This window comes from Scyliorhinus canicula, chromosome 7 (assembly GCF_902713615.1).
Source record: "Scyliorhinus canicula chromosome 7, sScyCan1.1, whole genome shotgun sequence".
Classification (NCBI taxonomy): Eukaryota; Metazoa; Chordata; class Chondrichthyes; order Carcharhiniformes; family Scyliorhinidae; genus Scyliorhinus; species Scyliorhinus canicula.
The window spans coordinates 41,355,294-41,379,567 of NC_052152.1; the positions used below are offsets into that span (position 1 = coordinate 41,355,294).

General features: G+C 46.0%; 1 protein-coding gene across 15 annotated transcripts in view; it reads left to right on the forward strand.

Annotated features, from left to right (window-relative positions):
- The window catches only part of LOC119968893 (HMG box transcription factor BBX), a 267,812-nt gene that overhangs the window by 225,379 nt on the left and 18,159 nt on the right, over positions 1-24,274 (forward strand). For all 15 annotated transcript variants that reach the window (XR_005461264.1, XR_005461263.1, XM_038801847.1 and 12 more), the window contains 4 exons: positions 10,441-10,579; positions 12,621-12,769; positions 18,798-18,986; positions 21,031-21,238. Coding sequence is in view for 13 of the 15 variants with exons in the window: in XM_038801847.1 (XP_038657775.1) it covers positions 10,441-10,579; positions 12,621-12,769; positions 18,798-18,986; positions 21,031-21,238 (685 nt within the window). In the remaining 2 variants the exon portion in view is untranslated. The remainder of the gene's footprint in view (positions 1-10,440; positions 10,580-12,620; positions 12,770-18,797; positions 18,987-21,030; positions 21,239-24,274) is intronic.

The following is a 24,274-nucleotide window of genomic DNA, read 5'->3' on the forward strand; positions in this document are numbered from 1 at the left end:
TGCCACAAACTCCATTCCCCAGCCACCAAATCCACCCCACACTCTGGCAACTGTTTGTGGCTGAAACAGTCTGTTCACAACCTTGGTGTCATATTTGATGTGGTGATGAGCTTTCGATTACCCCTACATGCCATCGCTAAGACCACCTCTTTCCACGTGGCCTGTCTGCACTCCAACTTGAGCTGGGTTTTTTTTCCCCTGCTGAAACTGTTATTTGTGCCTTTTGTTACTGACTTCCATTTGACTTGACTTTGCCAACACAACCCTGGCTGGCCTTACAATTTTTTCTCTCTGTAAACTCAGGCACAGAGGTTTAGACGACCATGTGCCCTATCTCACACCAAGTTCTATCACCCGTCACCTCTGTGCTCACTTTAAGCAACGTCTCAATTTTTACGATCTGGTTTTAATTTCTGTGCCATGGTCTTAACCTCTCCCCCCCCCCCCCCCCCCCCACCAATCTCTATAATCTGAAGCCCTACAACCTTCTGATATATCTGCACTCTTCCAGTTTTGAGCCTCTTGTGCTTCACCATTGGCGGTTGTGCCTTCAGCTCTTGAGGCCCTGAGCGCTAGAATTCCCTCCTAAACATCTCAATCTCCACCTCCACTTGAAGACGCTCCTTGCAACCTATCTCTGACCAAACATTTGGTGATTTTGCAGAGAATAGGAAAACCCAGATCGTTTGGGGTTGGCAGGCAGCAACTAGTGAAGTACGGCAAGGAGAAATTCTTAGGCCTCAGCTATATCTAGTCAAAATCGATGGGCCTTAACTTCCTGGCCCCCCAGCGTTGCTGCTGAATCCCACTCGTACATTTCCAGGTAAGGGTTTACCCGGCAATTGTCCAGAAGGGCTGACAATTGCGGCACGCTGGGAACCATCTGCAAGGTGATTTCAATCACTAACTTAGGATGGTTTTTGCCAGTTTTATACTCAGGGTTACTCCGAAAGTGTTAGAAGGGAAAAAAGCACTTCTGACCTCAGGGCAACTATTTTAAAGACTCAGACTGAGCCCTGCATGAAGCACCTCTCACACCCCCGAACTCCCAGGGGACCTCTCATCTCCCCCCCCCCCCCCCCCCCAAACTCGCAGGGGACCTCCCACGCCCCCCTCAACTAAGCATCCCACAGCTACTGTTGTAAACAGGGTTTGTGCCTCTCCTTTTGCACTTCACCATTGGAGCGGTGATACACTTCATTCCTTCAGTCTCAGCCGGCCCGAGTCAGGAAGACCGGGTCGCTTCGAAGGCTCCAGAGGTCGGGACGTCATTTAAAAATGGCGTCCCCATCTATCACTACACTGAGGAGTTCCGACGAGCAGGGCACTGTGGTAGTATGACTAGGGGTATTACGGTACCTGGGAGTGTGAGCTGCCATTGGTGCAGAGGGCTCGCTGCCCATTGGCCCAAGTATCGTGTTCTCAGTATTCTCATTAGTCGAGAGGAAGGTAGCTCCGCCTACGAGGTGGGGTATAAGAACCCGTGTACCCCAGCAGCCAGGCTATTTCTGTACTCCTGCTGCTGGGCTCACTTCTTGCTGATTAAAGCCTTTCGATTCGGACTTCACCTACGTTTCATGTCCATTGATTCTGCATCAATTTAATTAGCAAGATTTTTGAAGGATGGAGCTCCGCATCAAGCCAGAGTGTCTTCGACTCAGCCCTCACGCAGCAAATGCAACAGCCACATTTAGGCACTGGCTGGCTTGCTTCAACAGTTACCTTAGCACGGCGGAAAACATACCGACGAAGGAGCAGAAACTGCACATCCTCCACTCGTGCGTCGGCACCTCCATATACACGCTCATAGAGGACACGACAGACTACGACGCAGCTATGGACCTGCTCAAAGGACATTTCATACGGCCGGTAAACCAAGTCTATGCTCGGCACTTACTAGCCACAAGGCAGCAGATACCTGGTGAGTCACTGGACGATCTTTACCGTGCCCTCCTCGTGCTGGGGAGGAACTGCGGCTGCCCACAGGTGTCTGCTGCTGAGCATACCGAACTCCTAATCCGAGACACCTTCATTGCAGGCATGCAGTCCTCGCAGATCCGCCAAAGACTGTTGGAAAGAGAAACCTTAAGCCTCACGGAGGCACGGGCCCTCGCCACCTCCCTAGATATCGCGAACCGAAACTCACGCTCGTACGCCCCCGACAGTGCGGCGGCCCCCTGAGCAGCGTGGAACTCGGCGTCTCTCTGCCCCACGGACTCGGACCCCCCCCCCCCAGGGCGCCCCGAAAAACCCGCGGGGCCCCGTTGCTATTTTTGCGGCCAGGCGAAGCACCCCCGACAACGTTGCCCGGCCCGTTCCGCAACCTGCAAGGGCTGCGGGAAGAAAGGCCACTTTGCGGCCGTCTGCCAGGCAAAGGCGGTCGCTGCGGTCCCAGATATCGACCGCGGGTCTTCCCCTTCTCTCCCTTCAGGGGCCCCGTGCGGCCCGCGGACCTCACTGCCCCCATTCCCCAACGCCACGGCGATCTCTGGGCGCCGCCATTTTACGCCCCCGATGCCACATGCGATCCCCGGGCGCCGCCATTTTGGACCTCCAACTCCATGTGCGGGGAATGGGCGCCGCCATTTTGTCCACCCCCTACCATGTGCGACCGACGGGCGCCGAGGACCCCACGGGTGACTACTCCCTGCCTGATGAAGACTCCGACTATCTGCCACGACTTGCTTCAGTCACGCTGGATCAGTCTCGACCCCGCAACCTCTCTACAGCAACAACGAAGATTTTACTCAACGGCCACGAGACAAACTGCCTGCTGGACTCCGGGAGCACGGAGAGTTTCGTCCACCCCACCACAGTAAGACGCTGCGATCTCCCTGTCTACCCGGTTAAGCAAAAAAATTGCCCTGGCCTCCGGCTCTCTCTCAGTACAGATCACTGGGTGTGCATAGCGGACCTCACGGTCATGGGGAGGGAGTTTAAAAACTACAGGCTATACGTCCTCCCTCACTTCTGCGCGGCAGCACTCCTGGGGTTAGACTTCCAGTGTAACCTCCAGAGCCTAACATTTAAATTCGGCGGCCCCATGCCCCCCACTCGCTGTCTGCAGCCTCGCAACCCTCAAGGTCGATCACCCGTCCTTGTTTGCAAACCTCACCCCGACTACAAACCTGTCGCCACCAGGAGCAGACGATACAGTGCCCAGGACAGGACTTTCATCAGGTCCGAGGTCCAGCGGCTTCTGAAGGAAGGGGTCATCGAGGCTGGCAACAGCCCCTGGCGAGCACAGGTTCTGGTGGTAAAGACCGGGGAGAAGAATAGGATGGTCATAGACTACAGTCAGACCATCAACAGGTTTACGCAGCTGGACGCGTACCCTTTGCCCCGTATATCCAACCTGGTCAACAGGATCACGCAATACAAGGTCTTCTCCACGGTGGACCTCAAGTCCGCCTACCACTAGCTCCCCATCCGCGCGAGTGATCGCAAGTACACTGCGTTCGAAGCAGACGGGCGGCTCTACCACTTTTTAAAAAAATAATTTTTATTCAAGTTTTTCAATAACAAATTTTCTCCCCATAATTTAAAACAAACAAGGCGTGTTTCCACACCAACTCAAGAAAAGAACTCACCCCCCCCAAAATAAATAATAACAAAAAACCAACAGCAATACAGGAAGAAGAAAATAACAACATAGCAAACCCACCGCCACAAAAACAAACCCCCCTAACCATCCCCAAACCCACCCCCCCCCCTTCCAAGTTGCTGCTGAGACTGACCACTCTCTACCCCTTCGCCAGGAAGTCAAGAAAGGGCTGCCACCGCCGAAAGAGCCCCTGTACCGACCCCCTCAGGGCAAACTTCATCCTCTCCAACTTGATGAACCCAGCCATGTTGTTGACCCAGGTCTCCGAACTCGGGGGCCGCGTATCCCTCCACTGTAACAGAATCCTGCGCCGGGCTACTAGAGACGCAAAGGCCAGAGGCTCTAGCACTTTTTAAGGGTTCCCTTCGATGACACAAACAGGGTCTCGGTCTTCCAAAGGGAGATGGACCGAATGGTCGACCAATACGGTTTACGGGCAACCTTCCCGTATCTCGATAATGTCACCATCTGCGGCCACGATCAGCAGGACCACAACACCAATCTCCGTAAATTCCTCCAGACCGCAAATCTCCTGAACATGACCTACAACAAGGACAAATGCGTGTTTAGCACCGACCATCTAGCCATCCTTGGCTACGTAGTGCGTAATGGAGTAATAGGCCCCGACCCGGAACGCATGCGCCCCCTGATGGAGCTCCCCCTCTCCCACTCCCCCAAAGCCCTCGAGCGCTGTCTTGGCTTTTTTTCATATTATGCCCAGTGGGTCCCAATTACGCTGACAAAGCCCATCCCCTCATCCAATCAGCCACGTTCCCCCTGTCGATGGAAGCCCGCCAGGCCTTCAGCCGCATCAAAGCAGACATTGCAAAGGCCACGATGAGAGCTATCGATGAGTCCCTCCCCTTCCAGGTCGAGAGCGACGCGTCCGATGTAGCTCTGGCAGCCACCCTCAACCAAGTGGGCAGACCCGTGGCCTTCTTCTCCCGTACCCTCCATGCTTCCGAAATCCACCTGTCCTCGGTCGAGAAGGAAGCACAGGTCATAGTGGAAGCTTTCCGACACTGGAGGCACTATCTGGCCGGCAGGAGGTTCACCCTCCTCACAGACCAACGGTCAGTAGCCTTCATGTTCGACAACGCACAGAGGGACAAGATAAAGAACGACAAGATCTTGCGGTGGATGATCGAATTGTCCACCTACAATTACGACATCTTGTATTGTCCTGGGAAGCTAAACGAGCCCCCCGATGGCCTGTCCCGCGGCACCTGTGCCAACGCACAAGTGGACCGCCTTCGAACCCTCCACGCGGACCTCTGCCACCTGGGGGTCACCCACTTCTTTCACTTTCTAAAGACCCGCAACCTGCCCTACTCCATCGAGAAGGTCAGGACGGTGACCAGGGAATGCCACATCAGCGCGGAATGCAAGCCGCACTTCTACTGCCCCGAAAAAGAGCATCTGATAAAGGCTTCCCTCCCCTTTGAACGCCTCAGCATGGACTTCAAAGGTCCCCTCCCCTCTACCAACCGCAACACGTACTTCCTCAACGTGATTGACGAGTACTCCCGCTTCCCGTTCGCCATCTCCTGCCCCGCCATGACCACACCCACCATCATTAAAGCCCTACACACCATTTTCTCCCTGTTCGGATTCCCCGCTTACATTCACAGCGATAGGAGGTCCTCCTTTATGAGTAATGAACTGTGTCAATTCCTGCTCAGCAGGGGCATTGCCTCAAGCAGGACGACCAGTTACAACCCCCGGGGTAACGGACAGGTCGAGAGGGAGAGCGGTACGGTCTGGAATAACGTCCTGCTGGCCCTACGGTCCAGAAATCTCCCAGTCTCCCGCTGGCAAGAGGTCCTCCAAGATGTCCTCCACTCAATCCGGTCACTTCTTTGCATATCCACTAATCAAACGCCTCACGAACGCCTTCCTGTTTTCCCCAGGAAGTCTTCCTCAGGGACCCCACTCCCGACCTGGCTGGCTACCCCCGGGTCCGTCCTGCTCCGGAAACACGTGTGGGTGCAAAAGTCGGACCCGTTGGTCGAGAGGGTCCAGCTGCTTCATGCAAACCCGCAGTACGTGTATGTGGAGTATCCCGACGGCCGACAGGACACGGTCTCCCTACGGGACCTGGCACCCGCCGGATCCCCGCCATTGCCCCCAGCGCCAGCCCCCCCAACCGCAACTGCTTCCGGCAGTCACTCCCCTCCCTGGCCCTCCGACACCCTTACCCATGCTGCCTAGAGGACCGGACGACCCTTGCCCGGCCCGGCCCTCACCAGCTCCAACTAGGGGTACGGACACAGCCACAAGGACCGGATCATCGCTCCCGGAGTCATGGACGCCCGCATCTCCAACGTCTCCAGCGAAGCTCCGCAGGTCGCAGAGGACGTCCAAGGCCCCCGATCGGCTGATCGAGTCTGTGTGAATTGTTGATGGACCCTTTTTGCTTGTGTTCTCGTTTTATTTTCTCTCAAACCTGTATATAGTTGCTGTGTTCTGACACGACCCTGTACATAGTTTTCGGGCCAGTGGGCAGCCACCGTTGGAGAGATATGATCCGACATCACTAGTCAAACTACCAGTCTCTTACCCACTCGCACGGGACCCCCCCCCCGCCCCTCTCCATGTCCTCATTCCCCGTTCACTCCCCCGGCCCGGTTCCTTTCTCAACAAGGGGTGAATGTGGTAGTATGACTAGGGGTATTACGGTACCTGGGAGTGTGAGCTGCCATTGGTGCAGAGGGCTTGCTGCCCATTGGCCCAAGTATCGTGTTCTCTGTATTCTCATTGGTCGAGAGGAAGGTAGCTCCGCCTATGAGGCGGGGTATAAGAACCCGTGTCCTCCAGCAGCCAGGCCATTTCTGTACTCCTGCTGCTGGGCTCACTTCTTGCTGATTAAAGCCTTTCGATTCGGACTTCACCTACGTTTCGTGTCCATTGATTGTGCATCAGGCTCCTCAGTGCGCAAGACAGGGCTATTTGCGGCCTTGGCCGAGTGTTTCCTGCTGAGGCCCCCTATCGAATGCTAGTGCAGTTTTATAATGTTGTGTTTCTCAGCTCTGTGAACACTGGGAAACGCGGCCATACCTGCTCGCTATGGGACTTTGTTCCCATTTAGTTAAATCCCACCCGTAAGCTGTGAGGAGACGGCAGAGAGGTTGCAAAGATGTTAAGTAAGTGGACAAGAACATGGCAGATGGAATATAATGTGTAGAAATACGAAATTAGGTACTTTGCTGGGATGAACATAAAGCAGAATATTTTTTAATTGGTCAGAATCTGGGAAATGTTGGCATTCATTGGGACCAATATGTCGTTTTAAGTTAACCTGCAGGTATAGCAAGCAATTAGGAAAACAAATGTTAGCCTTTATTACATAGGAAGTGGAGCATTAGAATAAATAAATCTTACTTCAGTTGTTAGTGGGCCTTGATGAGACCACACCTGGATTATTGTGTACAATTTTGGTATACCTACCGGTGGAAGATATGCTTACTTCCCTTAAAGAGTGCTCAGCATAGGCTCACCAGAATAATTTGTGGGATGAGGGTATTGTCCGATGAGGAGAGACTGAATTGATTGGGTGCAACGGTCAATGTTGAAATCCTGTTACAATGAAGTGCACGCTTTAGTTTGTAAGTGAGAACAGCTCTTGCTTACTGGGGAAAGATTAGAGAATTATTCTCAAGTGTATAAGAACCAAAGTTTGGCCCTTTAATTTGTTTCTCAGTTTGTTTCTTTGGGGTTAAAACCAATTAAAATAGTACGGGGCGCAATTCATTCACTGCGTTGTGCCCGTTGCAGAGCCGGGTGTGATTAGTTAATGCCAGGAGAGGCCCAATCGCGAGTCATCCAGCTCACGGCACCCGGCATGATCTGGATCACGCCCACGCTGGATGTGATCCAGATAATATTTAAAAGATCCATTAGACTAATTTAAATATGCCGATGCCGCCGTCTCCCAGCATCCGGCTGCATCGGCAAGGCCTCAACCAGGCGGCAATTAGTTCTGGTCTCCACAAACCGAGTGCTCTGTGGGTTTTGTAAATAAAACTTTGTTAAAGAAAAGATTGGCTCCAGATTTCATCATTTACTTAACGTATGAGCAATGACTTGCACACTAAATTCCTCAGAGTTTGGACGAGTGAGAGGTGATAACATTGAAATACATAAAATTCCTAAGGGTCTTGATTCACGGAGGATGTTTCTCTTGGCTTGGAAGTCAAAACACTACGGATCACAGTCTCAGAAATTTCTTCATTTGAAGGGTTGTGAATCTTAGGAATTCTTCACTCCATAACACTGCAGATGCTCGGCCATTGAGTTTATTCAGGATCGAGACTGATATATTTTTACATATTAATGGAATCAAGGGATATGGGAATCAAGGGATATGGGAGCAATATGGAAAGGGGGGGGTTGAGGCATGACTGAATGTAGCGCAGGCTCAGAGGGCCAAATGGCCGACTCCTGCTCCTATTTCTTACATTCGTATGTTGTTACCTGTTCTAAAATTTCCTTTTGTGGTTCAATGTAAAATTATGTTTGATAACGCTTCTCGGAAAAACCATGAATCGTTATAACTATGTTAAAGGAACTATATAAACTCAAGTAGTTGTAAAGACATAAAACATTACAATGCAACTTTGGTTATTCAAGGAAATGCAGTCAACCCCCAGGTGACAAAGAATGAAAGATTTCCTGACTTGCACTGTTTAATACTTGCTCTTTCCACAATCATCAGCAAAAGTCGCCACAAGCACAATTTGTCTCCATTTACTCAGCCGCCCCTTGCTTCCCTCATACAATTGCTTGTCTAACCATAAACTGGTAGACTGTTCCAATGCAGCTACAATGCTGGCACCTACTCAACAAAATGGAAAATTGCCCACTTATACCATATCCAGACAAATTCAAACAGGCCGGTTACTATCCCATTAGTCTACTCTCAATAACCAGTAAAATGATGAAAGTTTTGAAAGTGTGCCACTAAGGAGCTCCGTAAATTTTAAATTGGTAGGATTAGTGAGTCATAATTTGCACAAAGGACGATGGTTGCAGTTGTCAGAGGCCAATCGTTTCAGCCCCGGAAGTTCCTCTCACATCCAACCATCTTCAGCTCCTACAGCAGTGACCTTTCCTCCTCCGGCTCAAGTCAGAAGTGTGATAGAATGCTCCCCTCTTGCCTGGATGACTGTAGCTTCAACAACATGCAAGAAGCTTAGCACCCCATCCATTCATTCTCTCCACCAGAGGTGGCTGCAGAGTTTACTATCTACACAATGTACTGCAGCAACCTCCCAAGGCTTCTACAAAGCACCTATCAAACCTAGGACCTCTACCATCCAGAACAACGCAAAGTGCAAACACCAACACCATCTAGGCACGTGCAAACACCATCACCCTTAAGCTCTCCTCCAAATCAGGCAGCATACTACATTGCAAATATATTGCTGTTCCTTCATTATCATTGGGCCTGAATCCTGGAACAGCCTCCAGTATATCGGCAGACAGAATGCAGCAGTTCATGGACAATTAGGGGTGGGCAATAACTGGTGACCTTACTCACCTTGCTCACATCCTATGATTTTTTAAAGATTGTGTGTGCTACCAAAACATTTTCCAGATAGCAATTGTCCCCAGGCTGCAAAAGTAAGGTCTAAATGGGAATATGTGTTTGCCTCCAGTGATTCCTTCTGTAACCTGATGTTTGTGGAACTGAAGATACAAGTCTGCCTGTTTAAACTCCCCTCCCGTCAGCAGATGAGCACTTTCAGAGAGGCCGGCAGCATTCTGTGTAGATTTTAACTTTGCCAGCTCTGCTAAGATCAGTGATCTGGGGGCTGTGAAAAAAATTGCTGGAGGTGAAAATATACTGGCTTCAAAGCTCACCTGAGTATTTGGAGGAAAGATTTGCAGTGGAGGGAAAGCACTTTGTCTTATCAGCCTCTGGCTGATGGTGGCAGCTGGCAGGTGGATAATGCAAAGAACAAGGTCAGATGTTAGATCACTGGCTTGCCTTGCTGAATGGAAGACTGCAGATCTCGTGCAGCTGGTGATTTTGTGCAATTCAAGAAGTGTAGGCTAGGAGATGGAGTTAACATTTCCCATTTAACGCATGGCTCAAGAGGTTTGCCATTGAATTCTGAAACAAATTCACAGTTTGGAATAATTGCAAAACTCTTGTTTTACTAATATAAATTTTATAAATTTATTTAAACAGTTCCTTACAAAACAAACCTTGGATAAGCTAGTTAATTGTTGGAAACCATGGAGAAGCTAGTTAATTGTTGGAAACTGTAGTAATCCATGGGAGGCAGGAGTTCCGTCACCACACCAATATTTATTTATAATAACGATATTACAGGAGCAGCTACAAACAGTGCTGCTAGCAGTTCAGTCAGCTTAAGACTGCTCACAAAGCCTACAGGTGATTATATGGGCCCCCTCAATGAGCTATCATTGAGGGAGCTCATACTCCAATTGGCCAACCAATAAAGCCAATTGGAGTTCATTACAGAAACCATGGGGAAGCTAGTTAATTGTTGGAAACCATGGGGAAGCTAGTTAATTGTTGGAAGCCATGGGGAAGCTAGTTAATTGTTGGGGAGTTGGCGACACGATGGCGCAGTGATTAGCACGGCGCCGAGGACTTGGTTTCGATCCTGGCCCCACAACCCAAAGATGTGCAGGGTAGGTGGATCGGCCACGCTAACATTGCCCCGTAATTGGAAAAGAAATTACACGGAAGTAAGAATTGGGTTTTGAAGGAGTCTGTTGGCTTGCTCTCACTTTGCACGGCGGAATATAGACCCAAATCCTGGAGTGTTCCGAATGGTGCAGAAATGTATTTGCTTTGCTTTTAGGTAAGAAAGCTTCAGGGAAGGGAGGTTCATCTGACCATGAGGGATGTTGGAAAGAGGAAGAATGGTCATTTTCAAATGTTGGGACCAGTGGAACCAAGAAGTTGAAGAAGTTGAAACCGAAAGATGAACCTGCTCTCGGGTAAGAGATCAGTTTCTTTCTCTGCTTTCCCCGCCACTCATGTTGGGGATTTAACCTGGTGGCCTGTCTGCCATTCACTTATGTTTAGCTAATGGATTTGTGTGTTGGACCGTCTTTTGTGTCTATTTTGCAAACTGTACTATTATTAAATTAACTTATCACTGACATCTGATTTTCAGTGGACCTTGAAGGAAAGGATTATACCTACCCACACCATCAATCTTTCTGTCTGTATGCTTTTAACTGTGACTGATGGCATCATATTATGTGATATTTTATCTGTACAGATCAAATGTCAGCCATTAAAGAGTACTTCATTTTTCAGAACGTTCTGCCATCAAGAATATTTCGAAATGTGCTCACACAAACGTTTTTTTCCTTCCATAACTGAGTATATTGAGCATTTAGAACATAGAACAGTACAGCACATTTGTTTAGGGAAGGAAAAATTCTGCCAGTGTTTCAATATTGGACCATAACTTCCTGTCTCCAGGTGTCGCATTTTGGAGGCACCCCAAAGATGCATTGGCGAATCCCTCTTGGAAGTTCCCACATAAGGATTTACCCGGCAATTGTCGAGAAGCACTAACTTTCCCTGGTTCATTGCGCTGGGTTGGGAACAATCCGACAAAGCAATTTAAATCGCTAACTTTGGATGCTCTGTCTGTTTTACATGTAGAGTTAATCTGAAATGTTAGAAGAAGAAGAAGCACTTCTAACTTCAGAATAACTATTTTAAACAGCCAAGCCCTGCATGGCATACATCCCCCCACCAACACACTCCGATTCACCAAGAGATCCCCCACAAGCCCCTCTCAACTAAGCGACCCAACCAAAGCCCTTAATGACAACAACCCCTCAGCACCCCCCAGCCGCTCTTGCCCCTGAGCCTGGATTCCTCCTGCCGATGACTGAACCCCCAACCCCACATCCCATTCAATTACCTTAGAAATTGACTTTCTACCTTTCAGTGGGACCTTTAAACTCACCTGCTTTATGGTAGCTAGTGTCGTTAAAGGGGAGTGTGTCCTCCTTTGCTCAGCTTCTTTTGCACTTCACGGTTGGATCTGTGGACACTTCTACAGTCTCACCAGATCTGATTCAGGGAGGTCGGGCGAGACAGGCACATTACAATTCAAGCACAGGTAAGTTGCTACAGAGCAGCAATTCACCACTGATTGCCCTTCTGAGAATGTTACGAACCACTATGTTTCTCACTTCTGCAAACAACCTATCCAATCCTAGTTTTTTCTTTTACGTTTTTGCACAAGTGCTTTATTAGTTTCATGCACATCCTTCTGGTTGTTGTAAATCACAATTACAACATGTGACTCTTTTACGTCATCGGTCACACAACGCCATTCTGAAGCTGTGTCTCTCTCCAGGTTGTTACCAAAGTCTGCAGCCTGGACGACACAGTGGCATAGTGGTTAACACAGCTGCCTCACAGCACCAGGGACCCGAGTTTGATTCCAACCTTAGGTGACTGTCTCTGTGGAGTTTGCATGTTCGCCCCGTGTCTCCGTGGGTTTCCTCTGGATGCTGTGGTTTCCTCCCACAGTCCAAAGTTATGTAGGATAGGTGGATTGGCCACGCTAAATTGGCTCTTAATGTCCAATGGTTAGGTAGGGTTGCCGGGGAGTGAGCCTAGGTCGTGCTCATTCAGAGGGTTGGTGCAGACTCGATGGGCTGAATGGCAGCCTCCTGCACTGTAGGGATTCTATGATTCTTCTATGATTCAAACTACCCAGATACTGCTCCCCTGTGTCCCAAGTGTCTACAATTTGCATTGCAACTCAATAACTCTGAGCCCCAGAGACTCAAGATAGAGATATCTACTCCTCCTTCTTCTTGGCTGTCGTCACTCATTGCACTAACTACTTATTGCAGACCAGACACACAAGCTGTTCTGCCATATCTTAGTCTGGATCATTTATATGTGGTTTTTGGCTTATTGTAAGTATTTATCTTTTTCTACAACTTCCTTGCACTAATTACCACAAAAGCTGGGTAAACGTGTTCTGTCTTCGTTGCCTTCCAGGTTAGGGAATCTAGAGCAGGAATTTGCAAAGAAATTCAACAGCCTTCCACAATATAGTCCAGTAACCTTTGACCGCAAGAACACAACAGTGACGAGGAAAAAGAAAAAGAATAGGAGTGGATCCACTGAACAACAAAAAAGTGATAAAGGTAGGACTAGGGAAAGTAAAGTAGTCTAGATGAATTTTAATATTGGATGTCTGGAAGTGAACCAACCATGTGCTGGTTGTTCAAATTCCTGTAAATTTCGAGCTATTTTTGTACCTTACAGAAAATGCATGAAATCCTCTGCAGCAGGTCAGGCAGCATCTGTGGAATCAGAGTTCAAGTCGAAGGTGAAAGGGCACCAACTTGAAATGAAGTCTGTTTCTCTTTCCACCCACATTGCCTTACCTGCCGAGTATTTTTCGCATTTTTTTTCTTCAGATTTCCAGCATCCACAGTATTTTTGCTTTTGCATTTATACACGTTAATTAGACATGTTTAGTTATGTTCTGGATTCCTACACCTTTTGATGGGAAAATAACTTGCATTCATGCAGCACCTGTTAAGATAGACTCCCCCAATGTGCTTTATCGCGACATAATTGGGCACAAATATTTGCCTAGCCAAAGGAGGAGAGGAGAGAGTAGGGGAAGTGTCCACAGGTTTGGTCAAAAAGGAGGTTTTAAGGAAGTTTTTGAATTTGGAAAGGGAGAGAGATATACAGGGAATTCCAAGTCTGGTTGTTACACAGTTGAAGGCATGTCTGCCAGGAGTGAGCTGAAGAGAAGAGGGGAGAACGCACAGCTGACTAGAGTGAGAGGAGCAGGGAGCGCTCGAGGAGTTTTAGACCCAGAGCAGGTTAGAGGGTGCGAATTTTAACTTGATAGCTTTGGGGGAATTGGTAACCCATGCCAGCAAGAATAGGAGTGACGGGTGAATGGGATAAGGAGCGAGATAGGAGAACAGCAGCAGAGGTTTGAATCAAGTTAAGTTTACAAAGCATGGGAGACCACCCATTGGAATAGTCACTTGTCACGGTGACAAAAGAATAAGTGTTTTGGCAACCGTTTGCCTGAGGCAGGAGTGGAAATGGGTGATTTTATCGAAGTAGATATAGGCAATCTTTGTGGTTGGAATCTCAGTGGAAGGTCAGTATGGCACATAAGACCCCAAAAATTTTAGTTTAATCAAAAGACTGGCTGGGATAGTGATGGAATTAGTGACATGAATTTGTGACGCAAGTCGAAGATGATGGCTTCGGCCATCTTAATATTGGACTGGTGCAAATCAATCAAAACTGGATGTCAGATAAGTGGTCTGATAGCACAAATAGTTGTAATGCTGAGAACTGGTGGACAGGTAGAAATAGGTGTTGTTACTGTCTATAAGGATGTTTCCCCCCCCCATGTTTTCAGATGATATTGAAGAGGGGAAAAATGTGGATTAAGAAGAAAATAGTGGTTGGTTGTGGGATGGGGGAGGAGGGAATATGCCGGGGTGTAAAGCTGTATAGGGCGCTCCTTCAGACGGTTGGTGCAGAGTCGGTGGTCTAAATGGCTTCCTTCTGCGCTGTAGGGATTCTGTGATTCTAATTGAAGATATTCAACATTGAGTTTTTTGGTAAAGAAGGAAGGTGAAAGCAAAGTTAGAGATGAAGCAATAGATTACAAACACAGCAAGGGTGTTGTTTTTTGAGGAAGGTTGTAATGATTGTGGCTTAGGAAGGGAAGGGGGCATTACTTGAGGACTGAGTGTCATTTACAATACCAGATAGCATGGAGGAAGGAGGGTAAAGGTGAAGTAAGATACAATTCTAAACAGTGCACTAGCAATATCTGAAAAACAACTAACGGATATTTTGCAAGACCAGAACTAATATTTGAGTCCGTGTATGTGCTGTATGCTGACAGAAGTGTAATAGATTTGAGCTTGTGGAAGCTTGAAATCAGACTCAAAGCATATGAGCCCTACTTTATTTCAATATGTCAGTACACACTATATTATTCACCTGGTTCATATGGAAAATGCCAACCTTATGATTGATGTTACAGTGCTCTTTTTTAATGTGACTATCTGGTGGAGTGATCTATGATTGGCAGGTTCTGGATGGAATGATCTTCCTTCTGTACAATGATGAACAAAGTTGTTAATGAACACTTTGACTAGTCACAGATTTTCAAGTGCTAAATAGTTCAGGCGGAAGAATTTAACAGAGGATAGAAGTTTGTTATTATAAAATTTGAAAAGCAATGTTGTGGAAGATTGATTTATATTTGTGATAATGCAGGAGTGAGGGCAAGCTTGGCCTTATTTAATTTGAAGAGATTTGGGGTGGTATTCTCCGACCCCCACCCGCAGGGTTGGGAGAATCGCCCAGGGCCAGCGTAAACCCCGCCGTGGCCGGAATTCTCCGCCACCCGGGAATTGGCGGGGGGCGGGAATCACGCCGCGCCAGTTGCCGGGCCCCCCACGGCGATTCTCCGGCCCACGATGGGCCGAAGTCCAGCTGCTGTCAGGCTTGTCCCGCCGACGTGGTTTAAACCACTTCTGGTGCAGCGGGAGCAGGCGTCGCGAGCGGGTCCTGGGGGGGCGCGGGCCGATCTGACCCTGGGGGGTGCCCCCACGGTGACCTGGCCCGCGATCAAGGCCCATCGATCGGCAGGCAGGCCTGTGCTGTGGGGGCACTCTTTTTCTTCCGCCGCCGCCACGGCCTCCACCATGGCAGAGGCGGAAGAGACCCCCTCCACCGCGCATGCGTCGGGGTGACGTCAGCGGCCGCTGATGCTCCGGCGCATGCGCGGACTCACGCTGGCCGGCGAAGGCCTTTCGGCCAGCCGTTCGCATCGGTCGGCGGGGGCGCCAAAGGCTGTTCGCGTCGGTCGGCGGAGCGGGAGGCACTCTAGGGGCTAGGCCTGCGCTGAAGGTTTGGAGAATTCCGCACCTTTGAGTAGGCCCGACGCCGAAGTGGTTCTCCCCACTCCGGTACGCCGGGAACCCCCGCCTCGCCGGGTAGGGGAGAATCCCGGCCTTGATCTCTCTACTTAAGTTCAGGTGGTGCCCATTTTTGCTCTGGGTCACCAACCACTCTGGTAGAGTAAGTAATCAGAGCACTTGATTGTGTGCTATTCTTGAGAGCTATTTAAAGTCAGCTAACTAAGTATAGTTATGCTTACCCATTAGTCTTGTGAATATTCTCCCCTATATTAATTCTACAGTGAAAGTTAGCAGGTATACTGCCCTGGCTCTGAAAATGACCAGTGGATCAGGACTGAAACACCGGCACGTGCAGTCAATGGCTTAGGGGGGACGTGGTAGCACAGTGGTGGGCGGGGCTGTAGCACTGTAGTTGGCACTGTTGCTTCACAACGCCAGGGACCGGGTTCGATTCTCGGCTTGGGTCACTATCTGTGCGGTGTCCTCACGTTTTCCCCGTGTCTGCTCGGGTTTCCTCCCCGAAGTCCTGAAAAATTTGCTTGTCAGGTAAACTGCACATTCTGAATTGTCCCTCTGTGTACCCGATCAGGCGCCGTAGTGTGGTGACAAGGGGATTTTCACCGTAACTTCATTGCAGTGATCATGTAAGCCTACTTGTGGCACTAAAGATTATTATTATCTGTTTATTCATTTACCATTATTTAGAATAGGTTATAGGATTCCCATTATCCAGTTGGCATTTTACATCTTAATTTATATATTTTAGGATCATCTCCATGTTGGAAAATAGCCAGCAAGTGTAAAACCAAAAGAACACACAGGGTACGAATAAAGATTAATTTTGCTATTTCGTAGAATTTCTTTGATGGAGAGAGTAGGGTAAGGGAAGAGGTGGCGTCAGCTCTTGAACCCTTTCAGAAATATTGCATTGTTTAGCTTCAGGATAAGAGCTGTAACTGCAGATGTTCACAGAACGACGCATGGATGGAAACAAGCACATAAAATGTTTTAATTGTTCCCAGAGGATGTTACACATATGAGAGAGCATGCATGTAAATTTGTATATAATGGCTTAAGTGCCCCAGTGAGACTGTTAGGTTGAATATTGTGGCCAGCAGTCTGTTGGAATACAATTAAATCCACAGTAATCATATCCGGTTAATCTATTTTTATTACCATTATCATAAATTACAATAACTATGAAGCAAGTTACACTAACCTTCAAATGGAACAGCCAGTAAATGGATTACTACAATAAAATTCTTCCTAAGCATTAACCAGAATCCTTACCAAGAGGTTTAGTGTCTCAACTCTGCAGATTATATAGGCCAGACTAGACTTGAAATTTAATCTGATTTTTCTCCACTGTTGGGGACCTAATGATAAAAATGTTTGCTGTTTAAAATCCATTGGCTTCTGCATTGTGAGTAGAATTTAAATATTCAAATTCGTCTGCAAAAATAAACATTCCATTTGTGATGGAGTGAAACTTAATGTCCTCAATAATGTCACAGCCTCCAGGATAGCCATTTAATGATTAATATTCTATTGAATCCAGTAAACATCATTAACGTACCATAAAGCACCATTGCAAATTGTTGACCGACTGTCTATTTAATCTATTTGGAAGGTCTAATGCAGGTAGGGAATATACAGTGAATGGAAAACCCCCAAGAGTATGGACAGTCAGAGAGATCGAGGTGTACAGGTCCACAGGTCACTGAAAGGGACAACACAGGTGGAGAAGGCATACGGCATGCTTGCCTTCATGGCTGGGGCATTGAGTATAAAAACTGACAAGTCATGTTGCAGCTGTATAGAACCTTAGTTAGGGCACACTTGGAGTATAGTGTTCAATTCTGGTCACCACACTACCAGAAAGATGTGGAGGCTTTAGAGAGGGTGCAGCAGAGATTTACCAGGATGTTGCCTGGTATGGAGGGCATTAGCTATGAGGAGAGGTTGAATAAAATTGGTTTGTTCTCACTGGAACGACAGAGGTTGAGTGGTGACCTGATAGAGATCTAAAAAATGATGAGGGGCATAGACAGAGTGGATAGTCAGAGGCTTTTTCCCAGGGTAGAGGGGTCAATTACTAGGGGGCATAGGATTAAGGTGCGAGGGGCAAGGTTTAGAGGAATGCACGACGCAAGTTTTTTTACACAGAGGGCAGTGGGTGCCTGGGACTCGCAGCCGGAAGGAGTGGTGGAAGCAGGGACGATAGTGACGTTTAAGGGGCATCTTGACAAATACATGAATAGGATGGGACTAGAGGATACAAGCCCCGGAAGTGCAGAAGATTTTAGTTTAGACGGGCAGCATGGTCGGCACAGGCTTGGAGGGCCGAAGGGCCTGTTCCTGTGCTGTACTTTTCTTTGTTCTTTGTAATCATTCAACAACTAAGTCTTGCACTGAATAAAGTCCTAAGTAAAGAAGTGACCACATACTTGTCATCTCTTAGTGAAATTTGCAATGTTACTTCCACTTGAGTGTTAAATTCAATATCTGGATAGACACATGAACAGACAGGGTGCAGAAGGATGCAGGTGTTTGGTCTAGATAGGACACGTGATCGGCGCAGGCTTGGAGGGCTGAAGGACCTGTTCCTGTGCTGTATTTTTCTTTGTTGTGTGAGCTAATATGCTTTTGTATTTAAATCTGGTGCTGGAAATTCTTAAAGGAAGGAGTTAAGTACAAAGCAAGTTCTAAGCATGCAGGTAGTTAGTGCTTTTCTGTAATCCATTGTATCAAGGTCACTGATTATTGTACACATGGCTTCTCATTGTATAGATTTCATGACTGTGATAATCGGTTGTTTCTGGCATCTGTCGTGTGGATTAATTTAGTAAGATTTTAGTATTAGCCTGGAAACTAGGAAAAGAAATCTACAATTTCCTGGCGTCAATATTTTATAGTGATGGAACTGGATGATGTGGTTATGCTTAAAAAGCATTTAGCCAATGAAATAAATTAGCTTCTGATGTGTACCTTTTAGACCAAGCCATTTATTCAATTGGAGACACTAAGTAAAAATTATCAGCAATGTAGAGCACTTTCAAAATGGCCCAAAGTGTTCAGTAAAATAATCACAAATTGGCAGAGTTAGATCAATTGAGAAGACGTAAGTATCTTCGCATTGGAAATAGGTCAATAGATGTGTACAATATTCTCTCAACAAACTAATTGAGCAGTCTTGTTTAATGCTCATCGATGCTACTGGAGTATTGGCAAGTTAACTTAATTGTTTTTTATATTTCAGCCATAGTACCACAAGACACGAACTCTGAGGAACATACAGAGAAGGTGGATCATGCCCCATCAGTTCCAAGCAGCCCGCTAACAGCAGCGTCACAAGAACCCCTCGTTGGCAGCCAAAAGCGCAAGGCCAGAAAAACAAAAATAACACACTTAATACGAACAGCTGATGGCCGTTTGTCACCTGCAGGAGGTAGGTGCAGGGTGATCAGTGCGGAGCAACAGTGCGCACCGTTCACTATGCTGCCGACAGTTTTCATGAGGCTTTTGGGTGGCAATTCGTGGTATTTGGGGATCATTTCCAGGGCCGTGCCCTCTATAGGGGAGTAGAGAAAACAAAACTATGTCTCTTCAACCAACCAGATTGAAAAATCCTCACTGAGGTGCACAAAGTCTAAGCCAGGAGGCAGAAATTGGAATATTGAATTCTATATAAAATCATGGACAGAAAGCGAAATGGAGAGGGGAAAAAAGATGGGATTGAGAGTGTGAGATGAGTGACAAGGAAAAAAAAAGATTTAAAATCCTTTTTAAAATCTCTGACAATAGTTAAATTTCGAATAAATGGAACGTCACATTTGTAAAACTAAATTTTCAGGTTGTTTGGCCGTATTTAAAACATATTAAGCCATTAACAATTCACTTACACCCGAATGTGCATGTCCTAACCTCCTCATACATGTTTGGGAGTTAGCTAGCGGGTAAGTACTAAGCAGCACGTGTTTCATTTACTTCAATCCCAACTCGATTAGTGTAGCAAGATTGTGGAAGAACAGGCCAACTTAGAAAGCACTTCCTGATTTCCTCATTTTATTGTACATCTGCAGACTCAAACACTGCTGGTGCTGATGGCCTAATCTTTATTTCTGTCACAAAGTACAGGTAATCATGTGCATGCATTCTTATAAAAGTGGAAGATGATACTCGTAGAGGAAGGTGTCCGGATAAATAGTTGAATAAGGATTTGATTTGCAATAAATGCTATTACTGTTTTTTTTGTGTGGTACAAATAATTGCCCACGACAACTTCCATACTAAATAAATTTTCAATAGCATTAAAACATTAATACCAATTTTGATTTGGAATTATATTTTAGTTTCCGGTGAGACATTCAACTTAATTTTGATTGAATCTTATTTGTGTGTTTGTATGCAGGAATATATTACACGTGCATTACATGTAGGCTGTCAATCTCAAATCAGTAGCTTTAGTAATGATCATCAAATCCCTTTTTTGGTTTTTTTCTTGTAGATGAAAATGTGTTAATCATCCATCCCAAGTCGCCCGACAAGCTGATGGTGGGCCACCTTATAGAGATTGTTCATTCAAATGAATGGAAGAGGGCATTAAGCCATTTAAATGGTGTGGGCCAGAGTAAAGTGTATGCCATTGAGTAGTGGCAGCAGGCTTCCTCGCCTGAAGGACATTAGTGAAGCATTGGGGTTATTGCAACAATCGGATAGCTCTCATGGTCATTTGATCCTGTGCTAGCCCACAAATGACCATATTCGAATCTTTAGGTTACCAGTTCAGTACCATACCCACTGCAGTACTGCACCTAGTGTCTGACTGTCATGGATATATGTGCTTAGACATGTGTGCTTTGCTCCCAGCTGGTAATTTTTTTAACATATTGAGAGGCCAGACACTTGCTTCTCAACATGTTTAAATCAACCTTTTTTAAATTCTTAAAGTACCCAGGCGGTCTCCAAAAAGGGTCTTCTACAAAATGCTTAAGGTTGACCCCTAACTCCAAAACTCAATGGAAATTATACCAGAAAATAAAAGTTAGAACTGTACCTTAAGTGCATCATCCTTCGCCCACTCCCAGTAACTTTAAAAAAGTGTCACACTATTTTTTGATGGTAATTATTCATCTAACTTGGATGAAGGTTAGTGCTCGTGTTTTGTTCTATGATAAGTTCTTGATTTCTCTCTCATGTGTAAGAAATAACGAGAGGTGAAGCCATTGCACAAATAAATAAGTAATGAGCACCAGAACCACCCTGGCTCCTTGCATGTTTTTCTGTAGTTGGTATCAATGGTTAGTTACACAATACCATTGGAAGAGACCTCAAACCAGGTTAGCTACATTACCTATGTCAAAGATAGATGTAAAGAGAGGAGTGACTTACTAAAACAATTAAATAAATTCATTTTTAAATGTGCTGACATTTTTATGTAATTTTCCCATTTCTAAATTCCCTAACTCGGAATTGCTTTTCAATTTCTGCAGATCTGACAACAGAGAAGGTGCCATGTAAACAGGAAAAGAAAAGACAGCCACTAAAGACAGACACTTTAGTTAGTGGAGTCAACTACAGTCGTTCAGAAAATGAGCAGGCATGCAGTATTTCACCAGAAGTGCAAACGACATCTGCGATCCCAGCGTTTTTCAGTTTAGCTGCTTTGGCAGAAGTTGCAGCCATGGAGAATGCGCATAGGTGAGGTGACTAATAAGGTATTGGCACAGTATAAAAGAAGAATCAGTCAGTAGCTGAAGGGTGTTTGTTTTAACCATTAACCATAGAAAGAGAAATTGTTGGCAAATTTTGAAGATTTTGGATAGAAATCAAATTCCACAGTAAACCATTCAATAACACATTCATTATAGTTGTATTCCTCTTGTTAAGAATCCTGCTGATGTTAAATGCGAGGGTATCCCTCAACCCAGAAAGGTAATGTGGAACACCAGTTCTTTGAGTGATTATTTTCAATTTGGCATACTTTGAGAAAAGAGATACAAGCCAGGAGGAATAATCCAGTTGTTTTGTGATGGTAGCTGCCTCGACTGTGTCCCTTTCTCAAATTATTGTGCTATCGATATATCATTATTTACCTTTGATGTTACCCACCCTGTGGACCTGACTTTTAGTACATAAGTAGCAATTGCCTTATCTCTCCACACTGAAGTCACCTCCTCTACACCCAATCGGTTCTCCCCTAGTCACATAGGTAAGCATTTACTTTTCTCACTTGTATGCTGATTCACATATCAAAACATCCCTTCAGACAACTCCCTTATTAATTACCCTTTTTATTTTATCCCAATTTAATTTTTAATCTTAATTTCCCCAATTCTGAACACTTATCTTTTTTCATATATAATGTCATAATTTGAAAGTCAATTTCATTTCTCAACCACTACTTATCAGTTCTACCTGATCTAACATTACAAAGATTTAAAAACATGCATTAACATAAAATATACCCCCAAAGTATTTATACACAAGGTTCCTAATATTCTCTTTTACACATGTGACAGTGCATCAGCAATGATGTTTTCTCTCCCAACCAATTTCTCAAATTAAACGACTGTAGTAACAAATTCCATCAAAATAGCCTGGTGTTCCAATTTCAAAACCTCTCCAGACATTTTAAGGGATCGTGGTCTGTGTATAATTGTTTCTACTGAATTACTGGCAACATAAATCTCAAAATGTTGTAATGCCAAGTTTTTTTCCAGTTGTAGAATAACTTCCAGTGATGAGGATTAAATTTCCCTGAGAAATATCCCATAGGCTTCTCAATTCCAAGTTCATCTTCCTGTAACAAGACAGACCCCACACCAATGTCACTAGCCTCCATAGCCAGTTTAAACTTTGTATAATAATTTGGTGCGGCTAACACTGACGCTGTTGTCAACATAATTTTTAAATGTTGGAATGCAGTTTTGGCAGTCCTTGTCCAGTAAACTTCCTTGTTTTTCTTCAAGAGTTCTGTTAGTGATGCTACCACACTGCTAAAGTTCAGCACAGACTTACGATCATTCCATTCATTCCCAGTAATCTTAAAATCTCTTCTTGTTGTAGGTTCTAGAAAATCCCAAATGGCCTGTATTTTTGGATCTCAATGCTTCACAGCTCCAGGGTCCCAGGTTCAATTCCCGGCTGGGTCACTGTCTGTGCGGAGTCTGCATGTCCTCCCCGTGTGTGCGTGGGTTTCCTCCGGGTGCTCCGGTTTCCTCCCACAGTCCAAAGATGTGCGGGTTAGGTGGATTGGCTATGCTAAATTGCCCGTAGTGTCCTAAAAAGTAAGGTTAAGGGGGGGGGTTGTTGGGTTACGGGTATAGGGTGGATACGTGGGTTTGAGTAGGGTGATCATTGCTCAGCACAACATCGAGGGCCGAAGGGCGTGTTCTGTGCTGTACTGTTCTACGTTCTACGAGCCGTCTGACCATGTCCCATGTTATGTCCTAAATTTGAGCTTTAGCAAATTTGCTCTTTCCAAATTGATGACTAGATTAGTTTCTTTGAAGTATTCAAATATTTCTTTTAGGTGCTGCAGATGTTCTTCCCAACTTTGACTAAACACCACTAAATCGTCAATATACACCGCACAATGACTCAGTCCTTGAATAACGTAATTTGTTAGTCTCTGAAATGTTGCGGGTGCATTCTTCATCCTCAATGTCATAACTTTAAATTCACAGTGTCCATTTGGCATCACAAGTTCTGAGATTTCCTTTGCCCTCTCGGACAGAGACCCCTTTAGCAATTCTCCAGACGTAGTTTAGGAAACAAATCCCTCTTGGTGATGGCATTCATTTTCCTGTCATCCACACAAAGACTTTGTATTCCATCTGGCTTTAGCATCATTACGATAAGTGAACTCCAATCACTAGAACTCAATTCAATAATGTCATTTTGGTGCATATATTCAATTTTCTTCCGTACTTGTAATAACAATTGCTAGATTTAACCTATATGCATGTTGCTTTATTGGAACTACATCATGCATTGCTATCTCTGTTCTACCTAATTTATTCACACAAATACATTTATAAGACTGCTATGTCTCTTGCAATTCACCTTGGATCTTAACTGAATATAACTTTTCTAGTTTTTTTTAATTTCCCAATACTTCCTCATTACCAAAATGAATTAGAGGAAAATCAATCAGAATCTAACCCTTCCTCTTCTTTGCTTCATTACTACCAAAATCTTATGCTTGTCTTCATCTCCTCTATCCCAATACCTCTTAAGCATGTTAATATGCCATACTCTGTAAGATTTATGTCTATCTGGTGTGGGTACCAGATCATTTACTTCATTCTTTTTTTTTCATCTGATATGGCCCACTAAATCAAGCTTTTAATGGTTTGGCCTACACAGGTAATAACACTAGCACTTTCTCCCCTGCTATAAAGCCATGAGTCTGTGCTCTCCCATCAGCCATTGCTTTCATTCCCTGCTGTGCTATCTTGAAATAGAACAGTACAGCACAGAACAGGCCCTTCGGCCCTCGATGTTGTGCCGAGCAATGATCACCCTACTTAAACCCACGTAACCCGAATACCCGTAACCCAACAATCCCCCCCATTAACCTTACACTACGGGCAATTTAGCATGGCCAATCCACCTAACCCGCACATCTTTGGACTGTGGGAGGAAACCGGAGCACCCGGAGGAAACCCACGCACACACGGGGAGGACGTGCAGACTCCACACAGACAGTGACCCAGCCGGGAATCGAACCTG